Source organism: Acanthisitta chloris, unplaced genomic scaffold, assembly GCF_000695815.1.
Source record: "Acanthisitta chloris isolate BGI_N310 unplaced genomic scaffold, ASM69581v1 scaffold21521, whole genome shotgun sequence".
Classification (NCBI taxonomy): Eukaryota; Metazoa; Chordata; class Aves; order Passeriformes; family Acanthisittidae; genus Acanthisitta; species Acanthisitta chloris.
The window spans coordinates 1,639-20,355 of NW_008654587.1; the positions used below are offsets into that span (position 1 = coordinate 1,639).

At 42.2% G+C, this 18,717-nt stretch overlaps 1 protein-coding gene across 1 annotated transcript in view; it reads left to right on the forward strand.

Annotated features, from left to right (window-relative positions):
- Positions 1-243: 243 nt before the first annotated feature.
- The window catches only part of TPR (translocated promoter region, nuclear basket protein), a gene marked incomplete at its 5' end in the record, with an annotated part of 33,164 nt that continues 14,690 nt past the window's right edge, over positions 244-18,717 (forward strand). Inside the window, 32 exons of the mRNA XM_009083595.1 lie at positions 244-348; positions 786-859; positions 1,751-1,847; positions 2,195-2,298; positions 2,885-3,049; positions 3,292-3,384; positions 3,507-3,587; positions 4,116-4,203; positions 4,726-4,866; positions 5,756-5,847; positions 6,860-7,057; positions 7,554-7,661; positions 8,185-8,411; positions 9,501-9,664; positions 9,743-9,882; positions 9,961-10,109; positions 10,404-10,566; positions 10,877-11,011; positions 11,735-11,875; positions 12,025-12,193; positions 12,421-12,587; positions 12,806-12,958; positions 13,097-13,213; positions 13,871-14,074; positions 14,166-14,350; positions 14,919-15,066; positions 15,463-15,600; positions 16,112-16,243; positions 16,469-16,599; positions 16,950-17,160; positions 17,314-17,460; positions 17,868-18,071. Coding sequence (XP_009081843.1) covers positions 244-348; positions 786-859; positions 1,751-1,847; positions 2,195-2,298; positions 2,885-3,049; positions 3,292-3,384; positions 3,507-3,587; positions 4,116-4,203; positions 4,726-4,866; positions 5,756-5,847; positions 6,860-7,057; positions 7,554-7,661; positions 8,185-8,411; positions 9,501-9,664; positions 9,743-9,882; positions 9,961-10,109; positions 10,404-10,566; positions 10,877-11,011; positions 11,735-11,875; positions 12,025-12,193; positions 12,421-12,587; positions 12,806-12,958; positions 13,097-13,213; positions 13,871-14,074; positions 14,166-14,350; positions 14,919-15,066; positions 15,463-15,600; positions 16,112-16,243; positions 16,469-16,599; positions 16,950-17,160; positions 17,314-17,460; positions 17,868-18,071 — 4,571 coding nt within the window. The remainder of the gene's footprint in view (positions 349-785; positions 860-1,750; positions 1,848-2,194; positions 2,299-2,884; positions 3,050-3,291; positions 3,385-3,506; positions 3,588-4,115; positions 4,204-4,725; positions 4,867-5,755; positions 5,848-6,859; positions 7,058-7,553; positions 7,662-8,184; positions 8,412-9,500; positions 9,665-9,742; positions 9,883-9,960; positions 10,110-10,403; positions 10,567-10,876; positions 11,012-11,734; positions 11,876-12,024; positions 12,194-12,420; positions 12,588-12,805; positions 12,959-13,096; positions 13,214-13,870; positions 14,075-14,165; positions 14,351-14,918; positions 15,067-15,462; positions 15,601-16,111; positions 16,244-16,468; positions 16,600-16,949; positions 17,161-17,313; positions 17,461-17,867; positions 18,072-18,717) is intronic.

Below are 18,717 nucleotides of genomic sequence, written 5' to 3' on the forward strand. Positions count from 1 at the left end.
TCTGAAAACATCACTTTTCATGCTAAGATATTATTTTAAACACTGTTAATTCAATGAGGAGATACAGCTTTTTGCCTTTAAAAATGCTTTTTCCCTCTCAAATTCTGCTATAGTCTTAGTATTTTTAGATATTTTGTACATCAGTCCCTTTGTTCGACAGAGATAGCTGTTAAGAAGGATCCTTGCTAAAGAAGAAAGAAGCAGCAGCGTTTAATGGAGGAAACTGACTTTGTTCTTTTGCAGAACAACAGTACTTTGAGGTGGAGAAGCGACTGGCTCAGAGTCAGGAGAGGCTTGTCAGTGAGACCCAGGAGTGTCAGACTCTGCGTGAGGAGCTCAAAAAGCTGTGTGAGTGTCATGACCATGCTCAGGGCTGGGCAGGATATTCCTTCTGTGGTCTAGGTGTGTGCTGAAATGCTTTAAGTTTTACATTGCAAATCCATCAGCAGCTGCACTGGTTTCTTCTACAAGCACAGGGGTGTTTTGTGTACATGTCAGCATTTTTTAGTTGGATTTTGGCTCTAATGGAAAAAAGCCCTTGCTTGCTGATTTTAGTAGGAATAATGCAGTAGGGGATATATGGATCTGCACAGTAAGTGGTCCTGCCCCAAGGATTGCACCAGTTGGCCACAGTGCCACCTTGTCTAGCCACAGTACAGTCTTGAGTTTGTTATCTGGTTTTTTAACTGTTTGTAAGGGAAATTTTGACTTTAATTTCATTTGGAGAGTGAATTATACCATACTGTGGTGGAGGTCCCTGACTAGTATTTCTTGTTACCCCACAGATGAACAGGTCAAGTTACTCACTGAGAAAAACAAGGAACTCGAAGCTGCCCAGGACCATAATGCAGCCGCTCAGGTACTGCAGGGATGTGGCTGGAAGTGGGAGGTGTGGCCCATCTGTGTCTTTGCAGCACAGGGTGCAGTCAGTGTTCAGACTGAGCTGCATCAATATCAGTACCAATGTGTACTGCCGGGGGCATTTCCATGGCCCTGAAGCTGTGTGTGCAGGAAAATTGTGAAGTAAATTGGTTTAAGTAACCACTGTTGATTTAGCAGCTGAATGACAGGTGAGCAGGTGCTGGTGTTTCACTCTGGATGGATTGTTCCATTCTGACTGAGACCTCTTGTGAAGGGACTTTGAGCCGAACCTCAAACGTCAGACAAGGATGTCAGGAACAGTTCTGGTCTTTGTCTGTCCTTCCCACACTCTGGCACAGTGTCCCCTGGATTGTGCTCAGGCCGTGGGGTTGCAGGATGGGTCACTGGAGCTGACTGATCCAGCAGGACAGCACTTCTGGAGCAGGAAGCAAAACCTTGATGGTTCAGTTGATTTTTTCCACCATGAGAGGACAGACCTGACTGTGTCCCCAGAGGGCCTTGCCTATGCTGACTGAGGTGCTTTGTAGTGATGCCCTGAAGGCAGAGGCAGTGCTGTAGACTGTAAATGATCCAGGACTAGTGACTATGATTTGATTGTATATTCTTTCTGCATGTGTTCCTTCTTTGTTTACTCTGTTACCTCTTCTTGACTGTCCAAGCTGCCTTTCAAAGAAAATCAAGACTTGATGCAGTTTGGAACAGGTCCTAGTGCCAGACTGACTCAGCTGCTACTCTGTGAGCCTCTGTTGCTGGCTGGGTGACTTCCTGAGGCTTAGCATGCTGCTGTGTGATTCTGAGTGTGAGTAGTGACTACAAACTGATACAGAGCTCATCACATTTATCTGTTGTTCTTTTGCAACTGTTTCAGAGCCGTTTAAGTAGAGAGAAGGAAGAACTGGAAGCTGAAAAGAGAGACTTGGTTCGCACAAGTGAAAGGCGATCCCAGGAAGTTGAACATTTAAACGGTACAGCCAAGGACAGGGTGACTGAATACTAAATAAGAGACACGCTTGAACAATTGAGTAGAATGGAGTACCCAGTTGGTACAGGCAGCACCAAATAATGGATTAGCAGGAAGCAGCATTGAGAGAAAAGGAAACGAGGCAGGAAATAGCTCACTAATTGCAGAAAACCAGCAGTTTCGTGCTTGTTTTCTTAGATTTAAAAAGACACTTTATGCCGTATCTGATTGCCCAACATACAATTACAGACATTACATGTTGCCTGTTCTCATTCTTTACAATTTAGTTACATGACTAATGAAAGCTGTTTACACAAGTAGCTGTTTCTAACACTGGTGTTCCTCCTGCAGAGGATGTCAGACGCTTAAATGAAAAGCTTATGGAGGCAAACACAGAAAAGGTGAAACTTCAGTTGAAGCTGGATGAGCTTCAAACATCAGATGTTTCCATGAAGGTGAGTAGGGCTTTATGTGCCCAGTGTGTGTTTGGCATCATTTGTGTGTGGTGTAGTGAGCATTTTGTCATCATTCCCTTTGGCAGTAGGTCAGGTAAGCTCCTATTATGTCTATTTATTTATGTTATTATGAAATTGGTGGCTGTAGCTGGAAGTGAGATGTGCATTCACAGAGGACAAGGGGATGAAGTTGGGAAAAATGTCCAAGCCTCTTTGGTCACAGCTGTGGCTCCAGGTTCATGAAGGCAGGTCAGAAGGACAAAAATAATGAGTCGTGAACCTGCACCATTACTCTGTGGGCAGAATAAACTTCATCAAGGGTGGAGGAAAGGAGGAAAACCTTAATGCCTTTATTAATTTCCTTTAACTAATGTAAACTTTGAGAAAAGTAACTCAAGTGTCAGGAATTTCTTGTCATTTGAGACTGAAAACTTACTACTGCCAATGTAGTAAGGAACACTGCCTGTCATTTGGTGCTATTTAGCAAAGTACAGTACATTTTTGCTACTGCTCTAGTCACAGTAGTTAATTGGCTGCTTTATTTTCTGTGGAACCAGTTCAATAACACTGTGCCATTTCTGTTTAGTACCGTGAGAAGAGGTTGGAGCAAGAGAAAGAACTGCTGCAGAATCAAAACACATGGCTGAATGCTGAGCTGAAAGCCAAGACTGATGAACTGCTACATACTGCCAGGGAGAAGGGCAATGAAATCTTGGAGCTTAAATGTAGTCTGGAAAACAAAAAGGAGGAGGTAACGTAATTATCGAGTGCTTTTGTAATTTCTTAAAAATTATACATCTGGCTAACTGTACTAAACAAAGCCAAGTGCTTTAATCACTGTAGTTGAGTAAGCATTCATGCTCTCCCTGGAGCTTTTGGGGTTATTTTGTGTTGTTTTTTTTAAGCAAAAAACAAAGAGATGGGTATTTTCCAAAATAAATTGGACTAGAAAGAAGAATTTATGTATGGTGTTTTCGTTTGTTCATTGAATAGGCTTCCAGAATGGAGGAACAGGTGAACAGTTTGAAACAGTCAAATGAAAACCTTCAGAGGCATGTGGAAGACCTTTTGAATAAACAGAAGGAGGTGAGACGCCTTAAAGTGTGGCGAAACAGCAATTGCAGTTGCTTCTGCAAATCAGAGACTAAAGTGTGTGCAGTAGAATTGGTGGAATGATCCCCATCCCTGTGTCTCCTTTAATTCACCAGGCAAAGGAGCAGCAGGCTGGAATGGAGGAGAGATTCCACAATGAGCTGAATGCACACATGAAACTGTCCAACTTGTATAAGGTGAGTTCATGGATTCTGCTATGAGCCAGCGTGAGGGTTACTTGGAGCTAGGTCCTGGCATTAAACGTAATGCAGGCCAGAGTGGGGGTTTTTCCCCACAAAGTGTGGTTGTGGCAGACTGGCTTCCATTGCAGAACATTGAGAGCTTCTTCCGTGCTGCTGTCTTAGTCACCGTGTAGATTCTTACGTTGTTTGCATTATTTTGATGGAAATGGACTACTCAAAATTCTCCCAGTTTTCTTCAGTGAAGAGCAGGGCCAAAGCCAGCAGCAGCCTAAAGCAGCTAAAGGCCATACATCTTATTGGGAATTGTCATAGCAAGTCAGTGTCTGACCCTTCTTACTCTGAGATGGGCAGTTTGCATCAGAGTGGGACTTAATCCAAGTGGAAAGATAATTGTCCAGTTTAGGTGAATCTTTTAGCATTTTACTCAAAGAACTGTGCTCATAATTTTGGATCAATTTAGGCTTTTTTATACCAATACAGTTGCCATTGCTATGTACTAAAGGTGAGCTAAAATGCTTTTAGAGTGCTGCTGATGACTCCGAAGCAAAGAGCAATGAGCTGACGGGAGCAGTGGAAGAGCTGCACAAGCTCCTGAAGGAAGCAGGTGAAGGTAAGCTGGGAGTGAGAGATAGCTGGTAGAAGAGAGCAGTTGTGCTCCTTCGTAGCTACCTTGATGCATTGGAAAATGGGTATTGAGTATTCATGGAAGGAGCTTCATTGGGCTTTAGGGATGATGGAAATAGCAGTCACTTTGTCATAAACGTTTTACCTGACTAGCTGAATTTACTTGTGCTTGGGGAACTATTTTCAGGTGTACCAGGAAGTTTACTGTGGATTTTGGTGAGAGGATTCAATTTTGCAAGATACACCTTCCTTTCAGTTTCTTGGTTTAGATTCCTTTGCCTTGCTGAAAGGACAGTTCATATTTTTGCCCTTTCCTGAGCAAAGGTGATAGGCAGTGATTGATGCTTCTCTCATGCTGCTGAGGTTTCTTACCAGCATGATCTTCTGCATGTCATAGAGAAGTAAAGTAAAATTTAAGGTAAATTAGGTAAATTTTTGTATTTTTAAAGTAAAAGTGAATAAATAAACCAACCACAACACACAAATTGCGGGTCTGATTTAATTTCAGCCAATAAAGTAGCCCAGGAGCATTTGACTGAGGTGGAAGAGTCAAAAGCTATAATGGAAAAGGAACTGAGAGAGAAGATCAGTAAACTAGAGAAGGAGCTGGAGAATGCTAATGATTTACTCTCTGCTACCAAGCGCAAAGGTAGGACCTGACATCCATAGTGCCTCAGCCTTTCTGTTGTCTTGCATGTGAGTACTCTGCTGAACTTCTGTAGGAAGTAAGTGCATCGGTCTGATTTCATCTTTGGTAATGAAATTTAGACACATTTCCAGGTGTCTGTATGTATGTATGGCAATATGTACTTCCTGATCAGAAAGTGCATTTCTGTAAAGATGTGTTTTGAAGTTGTTTTGTTAATCTGACTTTTGTGGAAAAGGGAAACATTTCTTTACAGTTGAGTCATCATTCTTTTTGTGGTTTTCTGGAGACAAATTCTGATTTCCCCTCTTGAAAAAACAGCAGTAGAAAACAAGCCTCTGTTAAATTTCTGTTGGACATTACATCTTGCTCAGTATTCACTCTTCTAGTTCTATCTTTTTTTTGTTTGAAAATAGTAGATTTTTTTGCTACATAGCAGTAATTCTAAAGGAAAATGAGAGCAGAGGCAAGAAGTGTATTTGCTATATCCCTGTGTGAATTTAATGAAAACAAACCAGTGCTCTGCCACCCTAAGCCTCAGGCGGTTTGCTGAGGAACCTGATGTTAAGCTTTGCTCGCATTCTGAAGTGATCTAAACTTGAAGGGTCCTAATAGGAAGAGCTTTTCAGTGTTTCAAATTAAAGCAGTCAGGTGCTGATAACTATGATGTGGAGTATTTTATCTAATGCCAGTCACTTGCACGTGTGTGATGTATAACAGAACTTACAGAAAGCTCTTAAACCAGCAGTTCTAAGTGCTTAAAATAGTTGCGTGAGATACGGCACTTACAAAGCACAAAGGTGTATGGAGACGTTGTTTAGGTTAATGAAGAATATTTTTGGTGGGGGTGACAGCAGCTGTTTGATGGTGACTGCTGGGGTTGTGTTCTCAGGAGCTATACTGTCTGAGGAGGAGCTGGCAGCCATGTCTCCCACAGCTGCAGCAGTAGCTAAAGTGGTCAAGCCTGGAATGAAATTAACTGAGGTAAGTGAGGAGAAACTCGTTAGTAGCAAAGCCCTTGAGATGCCAAGAGAGATACACTACCAACATGGAGATGCAGACGCGTTTCCCTGTTTGGACTCGGTGTAACGCCGGACGGAAGGCAGTGCCACCTCATTGAGGGCAGACATCACCTGCTGCTTCACTGGCATTTTGTTCAGCAGACCTGATAGGTTTTCTTAGTAGATGAAATCCAGAAATATGTGGGTTTTGTTAATATAAACTTACTCCCTGCCTGTATTTTTGGCAGGAGCAGATTTTTATTTTGCTTATTTCCGTGAGTTTTTAACCTGTACTGCTGTGTGTCTGGCGGATACTTGCAAAACCAAGGAACAATAGGTCATACAAATTGTAGGATTTTTTTTACGCTTATATTTATGCAATTTGTGTTTTCATGATTTTTTATTGGTTGTTCTGCCCAGCCATTAAATTGCCTTCCTCTTGGTTACTAGTGTTGATATTTCTGTTGTCTGAAACTCACTTAAGATTTGTGCCTTTTTCGTAGAATTCTTTCTTTGCAGACAGTTGCATGATTAAAGCTTGCCATTGCTAAATTGATAGGTGTTGGGGCCTGGCTAGCAGAGGAGCTGTAACCTGAACTACAGTTACAGGAATGCTTAAGCAATTAAAAACAAGACACACGAAATAGGTCTTGCTGACCTTGTTTCTATCTTCACGCATTCCTGTGTCTTCAATCCAACACTTTATCATGGTCTTGTTTTTAATTGCTTAAGCATTCCTTTAACTGTTGTTCAGGTTACAGCTCCTCTGCTAGCCAGGCCCCAGCAGGTAAGTATAACTGCTTTGAGGTCTGCATGCTAAAAACATGTTGTCTTGAAAGTCCAACTTGTTTCTGTGAATTTAGTAGTTCAGAGTTACATAAAATTATACAGGCTTAAGGTAAGGCTTGTGTAATTACCAGGGGTTTGTTTGGTAGAGATCTGTACAGGTGCATCAAACCCAAACAAAATCCAAACCAAAAACCCTTTTGTTGCAGCTGTACAATGCCTATGTAGAAACTCAGGATCAGTTGCATATGGAAAAGCTGGAGAATAAGAGAATCAATAAATATTTGGATGAAATAGTGCAGGAAGTAGAAGCCAAAGCACCAATCCTAAAACGTCAGCGTGAAGAGTTTGAGCGTTCCCAAAAAGCTGTTGCGAGTCTGTCTGCAAAGCTTGAGCAAGCTATGAAGGTTAGTATCAATTAAAAGAGCATGTAAAATTGTGGAAAAATGGGTTTTCAATTATTTTATCCCAATCGCTGCTAGTAAATGTATGAAATGGATTTTTGAGTATTTTTTTTTTAATGGGAAAAGATCTGTTGAACTTTGCTGCTTGCCATTTACTGCAGTGTACAAAGTATTGCATGGAACCAACATTTTTTCTGAGGTTTTTCTAGTGGAGCTTTGTAGTCTGATTTTCTGGGAGAGTAGGATTCTTTACAAAGTTTAGTGTTTGTCCAATGACATAAGGTGGGACTTGCGTGCATCCTCTCCATTAGTTTTGATCCATACCCCAGCACAGCAGGAAAGAGCATGGCATTTTCTTCCCAGGCACCTGGAGTGCAGCCTCCGAAATGGAACTTACAGAGTTTAATTCCCGTGGCACGTGTCCGTGTGCTGTTATCTCTGGAAAGGATTGTGTCCGAGCTGAGTGGTGATGTATTCCTTGGTGTTGGTTTGCTTGCAGGAGATCCATCGCCTGCAGGAGAGTGCTGACCAGGCCAACAAACATGCCTCTTACTTTGAAAGGGAGAGCCAGAGGCTGGAGGTGCGTGTGAAAGACCTTTCGCAGCAGGTATGACAAAAGTCCTGATGGTTCAATGTGCTGTTCGTAGTTTGTTTATTAGTGTGGTGATTTTTATGAAGGTCGCTTGGAAGTTGTGCTCAGCCACAGTCAGGTAGACTTGGGTTGTCCTAAGTGCCTCAGTGATGTTAAAAACTTCTACTTGGGGCAGCATGGGATTTCCCTTCCTGCTTTCAAACCTGGGCTGAGTTTAACTGGACAGAAATGATGCTGCTTTAGGATGATATTGTTATACATCTGACATGGCAAACTCACATGTGTACCTTCTTTGATCGGAAGGTTCAGTGAACTGTTTGCAGAACTGAACACAGATTACCCACTTCTGATCTTGCAGCCTATTACCAAACTGTTTATTCTATGATACAATTATCTTACAAGGATTTAATGATTGTAATAGTTTTGTGTACTGTAGGAAGAAAACTTCATTTCCAAGTACTTCATTTCTCATACGTTGTTTTTCAGAGTGAGCTGCTGAGTGTGTACACAGGCCTTACACTAACGCGTTCTCTTTCAGATCTGTGTGCTGTTAATGGAACTGGAAGAAGCTAGAGGCAATCATGTGATTCGTGACGAAGCAGTGAGCTCTGCTGACATCAGCAGCTCTTCTGAAGTGATCACTCAACATCTGGTCTCCTACAGAAATATCCAAGAACTTCAGCAGCAGAATCAGCGTCTCTTGGTGGCTCTTCGGGATCTGGGAGAGGCTAGAGAAAAAGAAGAGCAAGAAACAACATCATCTAAGTAAGTTACCTCTTCCTTTCAGTAAAATGCTGACACTAAAGCAGTAACAGGGATTTATTCAAACATTTTTCAGTTTTTAAGTTCTGTTTGTTACTAATTGTGTTCATGTGCATATGTAAGTGGGCATGTGCTCATGGTAGCTATGTAATTCATAAAGGCAGATTGTTATTAAGATACACCATCTTCAGGTGTAGATTAAAGTGGCTTTATAGCTATATAGCTTATAATAAGTCCTCTCATCAAAATCTGAAGTGATTTAGTGACTGATTTCACACCCCAGAGCTGTTTTTCAGACAAGGTAAGCTTTCATTCCCATTAGCTGAACGAAGAACTGCATATGTGCGTACCTCATTCTTTAGCTGTAAAGCCCACAGGGACCCTAATTCTGTGTGAAAAGTTCTTAGCCTCATTCTCTGCTCATGCTACTGACTCTTTTGAAGTTCTTTGCATGAACAGATTGCCTCCGTTCTTTTCATGGATCAGGGCTTTCACCTTATTGCTTTCCTTTTCATCTGCAAATGGCACACCCAAAGGCCTGTCTTCCTAGAAGTCTGCAGGACTGTGTCACAGAGTCCCAGAATCACTGAGGTCAGAAAAGACCTCCAAGATCATGGTTTCCAATCTGTGACCCACCACCACCTTGTCAGCTAGGCCAGAGCACTGAGTGCCACACTCAGTCATTTCTTGAATGCTTCCAGGGACAGTGACTCCCCCACCTCCCTGGGCAGCGCCTTCCAATGCCTGACAGCTCTTTCCATGAAGGAGTTCCTCTTGATGTCCAACCTGAGCCTCCCCTGGCACAGCCTGAGGCCATTGTCTCTGGTCCTGTCCCTGTTCCCTGGGGGCAGAGCCTGACCCCACCTGGCTGCACCTCCACCAGGGAGTTGTAGAGAGGGAGAAGTTCCCCCTGAGCCTCCTTTTCTCCAGGCTGAGCCCCCACAGCTCCCTCAGTCTCTCCTCATCAGACTTGTCCTCCAGCTTTGTTACCCATCTCTGGACATGCTCCAGACCCTCTGGAAGGGAGGGGCCCAGAACCTCTTGGTATGGCTTGCTGTGTCTGTTGCTGAGAGCAGCTGTTGTTGGTTTCAGAATTTCTGAGCTGCAGAGCCAGCTGGAGGAGGCTGTCAGTGAGGTGCAGCAGCTGCGGGAGTCGCGGCAGCACCAGCTGCAGCTCGTGGAGTCCATCATTCGGCAGCGTGACATGTTCCGCATCCTGCTGACCCAGACCACGGGGGCCATCATTCCTTTGCAAGGTAACCCTGTTTCAGTGTGGTTGTGTGATCTTCCGCTCTGGCAAGCATTCATTTAATTGCCGCCTTTATCTTTTTTAGGTTCAAGTATATTACCAGAGGACATTTGTATTACATCTACTCCGAAGCGCCCAAATTTACCTCAGGCCATGTCAACTCCTGCTGCAGTGTCAATGAGTGAGTCAGTGGAGACTCTGGAGGCTAAGGCTGCACTTAAGCAGGTATATTTTCAGTAGACACTGTGGAAAACTATTTCTTTTTACTCCTGTAAGCACTTTAATGTCTGTTGTTTGATGTAGTTGCAGGAAGTTTTTGAGAACTACAAAAAAGAAAAGGCAGAGAACGACAAGCTGCTGAATGAACAGAATGAAAAGCTTCAGGAGCAGGTCACAGACTTGAGGTCACAAAACGCAAAGATCTCCACACAGCTGGAGTTTGCCTCCAAACGGTAAATCAGCTATTCCACTTCCTTTCCTCACATCTGGGTTCTCTGGCATGGAATCGTTCTGCTTGGTCAGTTTGCTCAGGAAGAGTTGCCAGTTAAACATTAATATTGTCTGTTCTGTTTAAGAACACAAAGGAAATAGTGAAGGTGTGATTAAGAATTAATTTCTAGTTGAGTGAGCCCCCTACGTGACACTGATGTGTTAAACTGGCGTAGACAGCCACGTGTATGCGCCTCTTGCAGTTCGGCTCGGGCGGTTGAATGAGGCAAGCATGTGCTTTGTTGTTGCATATGAAGCTACGAAATGCTGCAGGACAACGTGGAAAGCTACCGCCGAGAAATCACATCTCTGCATGAGAGGACCCAGAAGCTCACAGCGACAACGCAGAAGCAGGAGCAGATCATTAACACCATGACTCAGGACCTGCGGGGCGCGAACGAGAAGCTGGCCGTGGCGGAGGTTGGTGCTGGTGGGAGGCACCGCTGGATGTTCCAAGCTGGCACAGGAGCTTTTCTTAGGATTAGCTTGAAATATCCCAAGTCCTGAGTGCAGATGTAAGAACGTTCCAAGGTGTTTCAGTTTGCAGAGAAAACAGGATGTCGTACAACTCTGCTCTTGCTGTTCTTGGCTTAATTTGTAGGAACTTGAATTTGCAATCTGTAATACTAAAAATTTCTATTAACATGATATTAACTGATCATAAAAATAAAATTAATGGATGTATTTGGGACCGGTAACAAAGTTCTTGTTATTCCTTGGTGTCTTAAAGGTGAGGGCAGAAAACTTGAAAAAAGAGAAAGATATCTTGAAGATGTCTGACGTGCGTTTGACTCAGCAACGTGATTCTCTGTTGGTCGAGCAAAGAGGACAGAACTTGCTGCTTACCAATCTGCGAACGATTCAGGTGTGTGCGTGGGGTTCTTCTCATCTCCAGCTCTCTCAGAGTGTTTGGTGAATACCCATCAAAATCAAACAAAACAGTCATGGGATTGGGTCTTAAAGCAGATTTTTATACAGTTACAAATTGACTCTGATCATAAAATACCTGAGCAACTTGTTTCAGTGAGTTTGTCATTCCTGTCCTGATCTCTGTTACCTGGGCATAGTCCTGGGAATTTGGAGTCCATGAGAGGGTTTTCACAATAAAATGGGAATAAAACACTTGAGACAAAGTGAAAGGAAAAAATATGTATGTTAATTTTTATGACAGCTAAATTTACCAGTACCTGCCTTGGTAGTTTGTTTTCTTACGAAGTTACATGTACTTTTGTATAATTGGTTAAAAGGTATATTGACACAGTGTATTTAAGGTTGCATGTTTTATCATGTGACTGAATTCTGTTTCTGCGGTAGATCTTTTGGGGTTTTTTTACTCCATGGAGTTAGTCTGCATGGATTATAGGTTTTCTTCTAATAATTGTTACTGTATTAATATTATTGAAAAAAACCCTTTCAAAACTAAATCCCACATTATGAGTGCTACTCTTCATAATTTTCTGTGTCTACCTATTATTTAACTGTTTCGTGGATGGGACGGTGTTGCGGCAACTTTGCATGAAGTGCTGCAGCAATTCAGAACAAATTATGAAAGTGTTTTAAAGCCTAGTGCATTGTGCTCTTTTCTCAGGGGATCCTCGAGAGGTCTGAAACAGAAACAAAGCAGAGACTCAATAATCAGATAGAAAAGCTCGAGCGTGAGATATCTCAGCTGAAGAAGAAGCTAGAAAGTGAGGTGGAGCAAAGGCATTCCCTTACCAAAAATCAGGAGGTAGGTACAGATGTAGTGATCTTGTTCTGCTGACAGTAAAACCCCAGGTGCATGGCTGATGGCTCTTTGGTGTCCATGGGCTTTATAAACACTTTTGGCCTTCGTGCCATTTGTGAAGAATTGCAAGTGGAAGAGCCCTGTGTTGGCAGGTTCACATCCTGGATCTGAAGAGGCAGCTGGAGACCGAGACAAACCGTCACACCAACACGAAGGAGCTTTTAAAGAATGCCCAGAAGGAAACTGCCATGTTGAAACAGCAGCTGAACAACACCGAGGCTCAGCTGACATCCCAGTCATCACAGAGGCCTCCAGGGAAAGGTAGGATGTTCTGCATTTAATTTCTCTTTATGTTAATCCTTGCCATCTGCACAATGGGAGAAATCATGGTCTATAATAATTTAGAATTAGGACACTAAAGAGTGAATCTCTTGGTTATTACAATGGCATGTTTGGATGGTAACCAAGATGGTTTGTCAACATGAGATTCACTTCCAAGCAGTCTTTGACAAAGGGGAAAAATAAAGGAAGGTGTTCTAATGTTACAGGTCAGCCTAGTACTAATGAAGATGTGGATGATCTTGTAAGTCGACTGAGACAAGCTGAGGAACAAGTCAATGACCTGAGAGAGAGACTCAAGACAAGTTCTAGTAATGTGGAGCAGTACCGGGCCATGGTTCTTAGTCTAGAGGAATCCCTCAATAAGGAAAAACAAGTAAGTCATTCTCACTGTTACTAGAGCAAACATGCCTTGCTGTTTGTGATTCTCCACATCTCCAGTGTTGTTCTAAATGAGGTGCTGAGAATACCTATTCTGGCTTGAAATAAAATAATGGAATATTTTGTATTTTTATTAATAAAATACTGGTTTCATATCAGAATAATGCATTTAATGGGGGAAAAATTGATCTCTTGTGATGGACTTTAATGAAGGTGACAGAGGAAGTTCGTACAACAGTTGAAACTCGTCTGAAGGAGTCTTCAGAGTATCAGGCACAGCTGGAAAAGAAGTTGATGGAGTCAGAAAAAGAAAAACAAGAAGTGCAAGAGGAGAAGCGAAAAGCTGTGGAGAACCTGGAACAACAGGTATGCATTGACCTGCCTTACAGCTCTTTGCAGAGAGTCCACACAAATGTGCTTTTACAAAACCTGCTAAGCTTCAGTTTGTTTTCACAGCTGTTGATTTTGTTCCTCCTTTGTTTTTGTTGTTCCCTGGCACTGCAGCTCTCAGAACTGAAGAAGAGTCTGTCAGCTGTGCAGTCAGAAGTTCAGGAAGCTCTTCAGAGAGCCAGCACAGCTCTGAATAACGAGCAGCAGGCCAGGCGGGACTGCCAGGAGCAGGTATGGTTACAGGGTTTTCCTGGTTTTGGCCAGGGATAGTAAACTTAATGTTAGTTTTTCAGTTGAACTCAAAACTGAACTGCTAATAAGAGACGTGTAGAGGCAGGGAAACATGCTGTGAGAGCACATTGTCTGTTTCGGGAGCAGCTGCTTGCTTAATGCAAACATTGTGGCAGTCTCACCTAGACTGACTTTGTGTTGCAGGCACAGTTGGTGTCATTTAAGGAAACAACAGAAATGCAGTAGATTTTTGTTTCATCATGTTTAAAGAAACTTGGCTGGGAAATGTAATTGACTGGTTTTAATTCTTTAATTAATTAGTTAATTTGCTGCTACCTCAGTCTCCTGAGGGGGGAGCAAGAAAGAACACTGAATTCTCACAAGACAATAGGGACAATATTTTTCTAACCCAGATCTATGGGGCAATATGATATTTAGCAGCACCTGATAAAATTGTCTTGGTACCAGCTGGTTTTTTTAAAGGAAATATACTTTTATGCAGACAGAAGTTCCAGCAACAGTGATGGGTATAAAGGATGTCGAAAACCTTTTGGCTGTTGTTCAGTGCGACCCAAAATTTGGTTGATTTTGTCTCTTTGTACATAGCCTATACATAGCATGAAGGGTAACAGGGTTTACTGTTGCTGTTTCCTACAGGCAATGATGGCTGCTGAAGCTCAGAACAAGTACGAACGGGAGTTGATGCTTCATGCTGCTGACGTTGAAGCTTTACAGGCTGTTAAAGACCAGGTTGCTAAGAACACAGCAGTAAGGCAGCAGCTGGAGGAGACTGCTCAGAAAGCTGAGTCTGAGTTGTTAGAATCCAAAGCCTCCTGGGAAGAGAGAGAGAGAATGATCAAGGTATGACGATTTTCATGGTTTCAGTGTCTTTTTTTCAGTTAACAGAAATTCAGCCGCAGAAACCACAGTCACCGAGTGATTTTTGTTGTAGGATGAAGCTTCAAAACTTGCATCCCGCTGTGAAGATCTGGAAAAGCAAAACCAATTGTTACATGAGCAGTTGGAGAGTATGAGCAATAAGATGGTCACTTCCATGAAAGATGCCTTCCCAGCTACAGCCAATGTTTCTCTCAATGAGGAAGGCAAATCCCAGGAACAAATCTTGGAAATTCTTAGGTAACTTCAGCTCTGAGCTCCTTTTCTCAGTGTTCATAGAGGTATCAAGGTTGGAAGAGACCTCTCAGATCATCAAGTCCAACCGTAATCCTGCAACTCTGCTGTAACCCCTAAACCATATCTTCCAGTGCCAAATTGTATTTGTTGTAATTTATATATAAAATTGAGTTGTGAAATTGAATAGTTTTGTCTTACTTTCTATCTGAAGGACAATGTCTACAATCAAAGCACTGTTTTGCTAGGTAGGAGGTACTTGTACTACAGCAGTAAGTAGCAGAGGTGGTTTCTTTCTACTCTTAGGAAAAAAATGTGAGTCAGTTATGGCAGAACCTAACTCAGGTTTTAGCAAACCTGATTGGCGTAGAAATTTGATAGAGGTGATTTTTTTCTCATTGTGGTTTTACAAATTTAATGTAGATTTTCAAGGGGTTTTATCTAGGATTTTCTCTTTGATCTTACTGAACCGGTTTCTGTACTCAGCTGATGTTCAGGTATAAGATGCTTCTACTGGAGGTGCTTTCTCTTGCATTTTCCCTGGCCTGATGTGGTGTTCCTTTCCTCCCTACAGATTCATCCGTCGAGAGAAGGAGATTGCAGAAACAAGGTTTGAGGTGGCCCAGGTGGAGAGTTTGCGTTACCGTCAGAGGGTGGAGCACCTGGAAAGGGAGCTCCAGGAGGTGCAGGACAGCCTCAATGCTGAGAGGGAGAAAGTGCAGGTATGGTGGGATGTTAAAGCCTATGACTTCAATGAGTAGAGAGGACTGTGCACTATGTTCTACTCCTTGTCTTCACTGCCTGTGCCCAAAAATGAGTTTTTGAGAAAGAATTTGGAGGTTTTTAAACTGGGGTTGCTTATAGCCAAATGGAGTATCTTGTTCTGAGTCTCATGAGGGAGTGTGGCAATTTCAAAATCATGTGAGTAGGGAAGAATAAAGATAATTTGTCTCTTTTTTTTTTCCACCTCCCATTCCTTAAGCTCTTTACTTGTTTTGGATGCACATGTGAGATAACGAGTGCCAGGATAGCTTTCCAAGGTGGCATTGTACCAGATCTAGGTGGAGTATATGTGCATGTGCAAGCAAAGCAAGTGACAGAGTTAAATCTTTCCAAAGGTAACAGCAAAAACCATTGCACAGCATGAAGAATTAATGAAGAAAACTGAGACCATGAACATACTGATAGAAACCAACAAGATGCTAAGAGAAGAGAAGGAGAGACTGGAACAAGAACTGCAACAAATTCAAGCAAAGGTTAGTGCTGAGCTTCACATAAACTTGTCAGATAATCAGGGGATGAGTTAGCATCTGGATATGCCATTGCTAATTACAATAATTACATTATGATTATTCCTGTAAGTCATACACTAATGAGGAAAGTTTTAGAACTTTAAAAGGCTTTGGCCCACCTAGAACATTGAAAGGCTGAAAGTTCAGTTCCATGTAGGTGAAACTGAAAGTCAGCATTTATCCCTGGCTAGAGGTATGCCAGTAACAAGGGTGTTATCAGCAATGAAATGAGAAATGTCACAGGATTACATGAGTCAGACCACAGCTTTGTCAGGAGATTAAAAGGGAGATGCTGCTTACTTCATGGAATCCAATGCACTTGGCTTCTAATATGTCCTTAATCATCCGTTTCCTGTTCCGGAGTACAGACAGTGAGAATCTAAGATTGTGCAATCATATTAATGTGGGTTTTTTGCTGTGGGTTTCCTTCAGGCTCCTAAGATCCAGAGTTTCATCCCCCGTTGTGCTTTTCCAGGTACGCAAGCTCGAGGCAGACATCCTTCCTCTGCAAGAATCGAATGCTGAGTTGAGTGAGAAGAGTGGAATGTTGCAGGCAGAGAAAAAGCTGCTGGAAGAGGATGTTAAACGCTGGAAAACCCGAACTCAGGTGGGGGAATACATCTTTTCAAAGATGATGTTGTGGAAAAAATAAAAGTTCTAAATTTTCTTAAAAGAACAACAAACTAAGAAATGTATTTGAATTATAAAGTATTTTTTATGCAGCTTCAAAATTGCCTTTCCATGTGAAAATCCAAAAGCAGTGGCTCTAATCCCAAGAGATTTTCTGGCTCAAACTGTATAATCATCTTAGACTGTTTTCGCACCCTTCCAGCACTTACTGAGTCAGCAGAAGGACACGGATCTCGAGGAGTATCGGAAGCTGCTCTCGGAGAAGGAAGCAAATGCTAAGCGTGTCCAGCAAATGAGTGAAGAAACAGGCAGACTTAAAGCAGAAGTAGCCAGGTGTGGTATTAGTTGATTAGTAAAAGGTTTTGTGCAAAGCAAATATTTTCATTAAAGCTGTATCTGGAAGTGTAATTTCTCTGTGTAAGTCTGAAACCTTTGGTGTTCTTGCTGTAGCTTGATAACAATCAGGTAAAATGAAGGGAGATTGTCTTCTATCTGAATTTGTTCTAAACTAACCTATTGTCGAACAATTTCAATTCTACAAACACTCATCTGTGTTGCAAAATCCCAGAAAACATAACTCACCACAAATAATGCCTGTGATAGTACACAAATGAGTGGCAAGGAAATGTGTGTATGATTTCAAGCATCTCATTTGCATCTTTTGCTGATCTCTTCTTACTTAGAACTAATGTGTCCTTGACTACAAGCCAGAACCTTGTTCAGAGCCTGAAGGATGAAGTGACTAAAATAAGAACAGAAAAGGATACTTTGCAGAAAGAATTAGATGCCAGAGTGGCTGACATACAAGAAAAAGTGAAAACTATAACACAGGTCAAGAAAATTGGTCGCAGGTACAAGACTCAATATGAGGAGCTGAAAGCACAGCATGATAAGGTGAATGGAACAGACTTCTTGTGTTCATTAGCATTCCTGGGGTTTGCCCAGAACTTTGAAACTGATCACTTTGCATGCTAAAGCATCTTGTGAAGGTAATGGCATTCCAAACAGATAGTTCCCTTTAGCCTGGTGCCCCTTGATACCTTTCAGATGGTTGCTGAAGCGTCAACTCAGTCTTTGGTAGAGCAACAAGAAGACCAAGTTTCTGCTCAGGAAGTGCAAGAGCTGAAGGACACTCTCAGTCAAGCTGAAGTGAAGACAAAGAACTTGGAGACTCAGGTTGAAAGTTTACAAAAGGTAAGATAGAGTGGGCAAAGTAAGAACAGTGAGTAACTTCAGAGTACTGTACTCTACTGCCACCGAACATGCAGATCGGTGAGAAACACGAGGGTGTTTGTGTGTGCACAGAAAGATGCGAGGTGACGTTGGCCCTCTACCATCTTGGGAAAGATGGACCTTAAACCTGGTTTGAATCCTGTGCCTAGTGTATCTCACATTATTTCTGGGAACAAATAGGTTGGGAAGGGAATGCTGTTCTCTCAGCTGTTGCATTCGGAGAGGACTGGACTCTCCTGGTGTTGATTAGAAGCCATTTAACCTTAATCCAGTGGCCATCTAATGCTGAGTCCCTGGGGCCTGTTAGGCTGTGTATTTGCCAAAGTAGCTGGTTGTGGCCAACAGATGCTCTCTCTCCCTCTCTCCAGAGTATAGCAGAAAAGGAAACTGAAGTTAGAAACCTCCAGGAACAGATAATGCAGCTGCAATCAGAACTGGCTCGTTTTCATCAAGATCTGCAAGAGAAGACTACGCAGGAAGAGCAGCTCAGGCAACAGATCACTGAGAAGGAAGAGAAAACTAGGAAGACCTTGCTTGCAGCCAAGCAGAAAATTGCACAGTTGGCTGGTATTGTAATATTTTTTTCTGTCCTTAGGGATTTTGGATAATTCCAATTGAAAAGCCTTGAGACAGGATGCCTAGGAAAATACGGCCTGCTGCATATTTTCCTGTAAATTGTTTTCTAGATCAGATGTTACAGGAATTGTTCTAAAACTTAAAATTTAATTCCTTCAGGGGCTAATGAAAGTCTGTGACTAGCTGTACACTGGAGATAAAAAAAGGTTTGCTTACTTTTGGCCAGCCAACATAACCCCAGTTTTTCATCCTTCTGTTGATTAGAGCAGATGGACCCTACTAGCAACATGGTTAGTTCTCCCTTCTCTAAATGCACAGGTGCAAAACACATTGCCTCCTCTATTTTTAATTGTCATTGAGAGGAATGATGGCAGAAGAGCTTGCTGAAAACATCTTGTTCTTTTGTAGCTACTTCTTTAGTGAAGTTTTTTATTTATACATATTTATTATGTATTTTAAATACGTTGGGGGGTTATATTTAATGGTAATCAAATAGAACAGTGGCATGTGAAAGTCATAATTACCTCTGGGAGTTCCTTTGATAGCTTAACGTGAAGACTTGCAGATGCTTCAGTGACATACTGAAGCAGCCAGGTGTTCAGCACACAGAAAGCAGCAGCTTTCCAAGGGCGAGGCTGAACT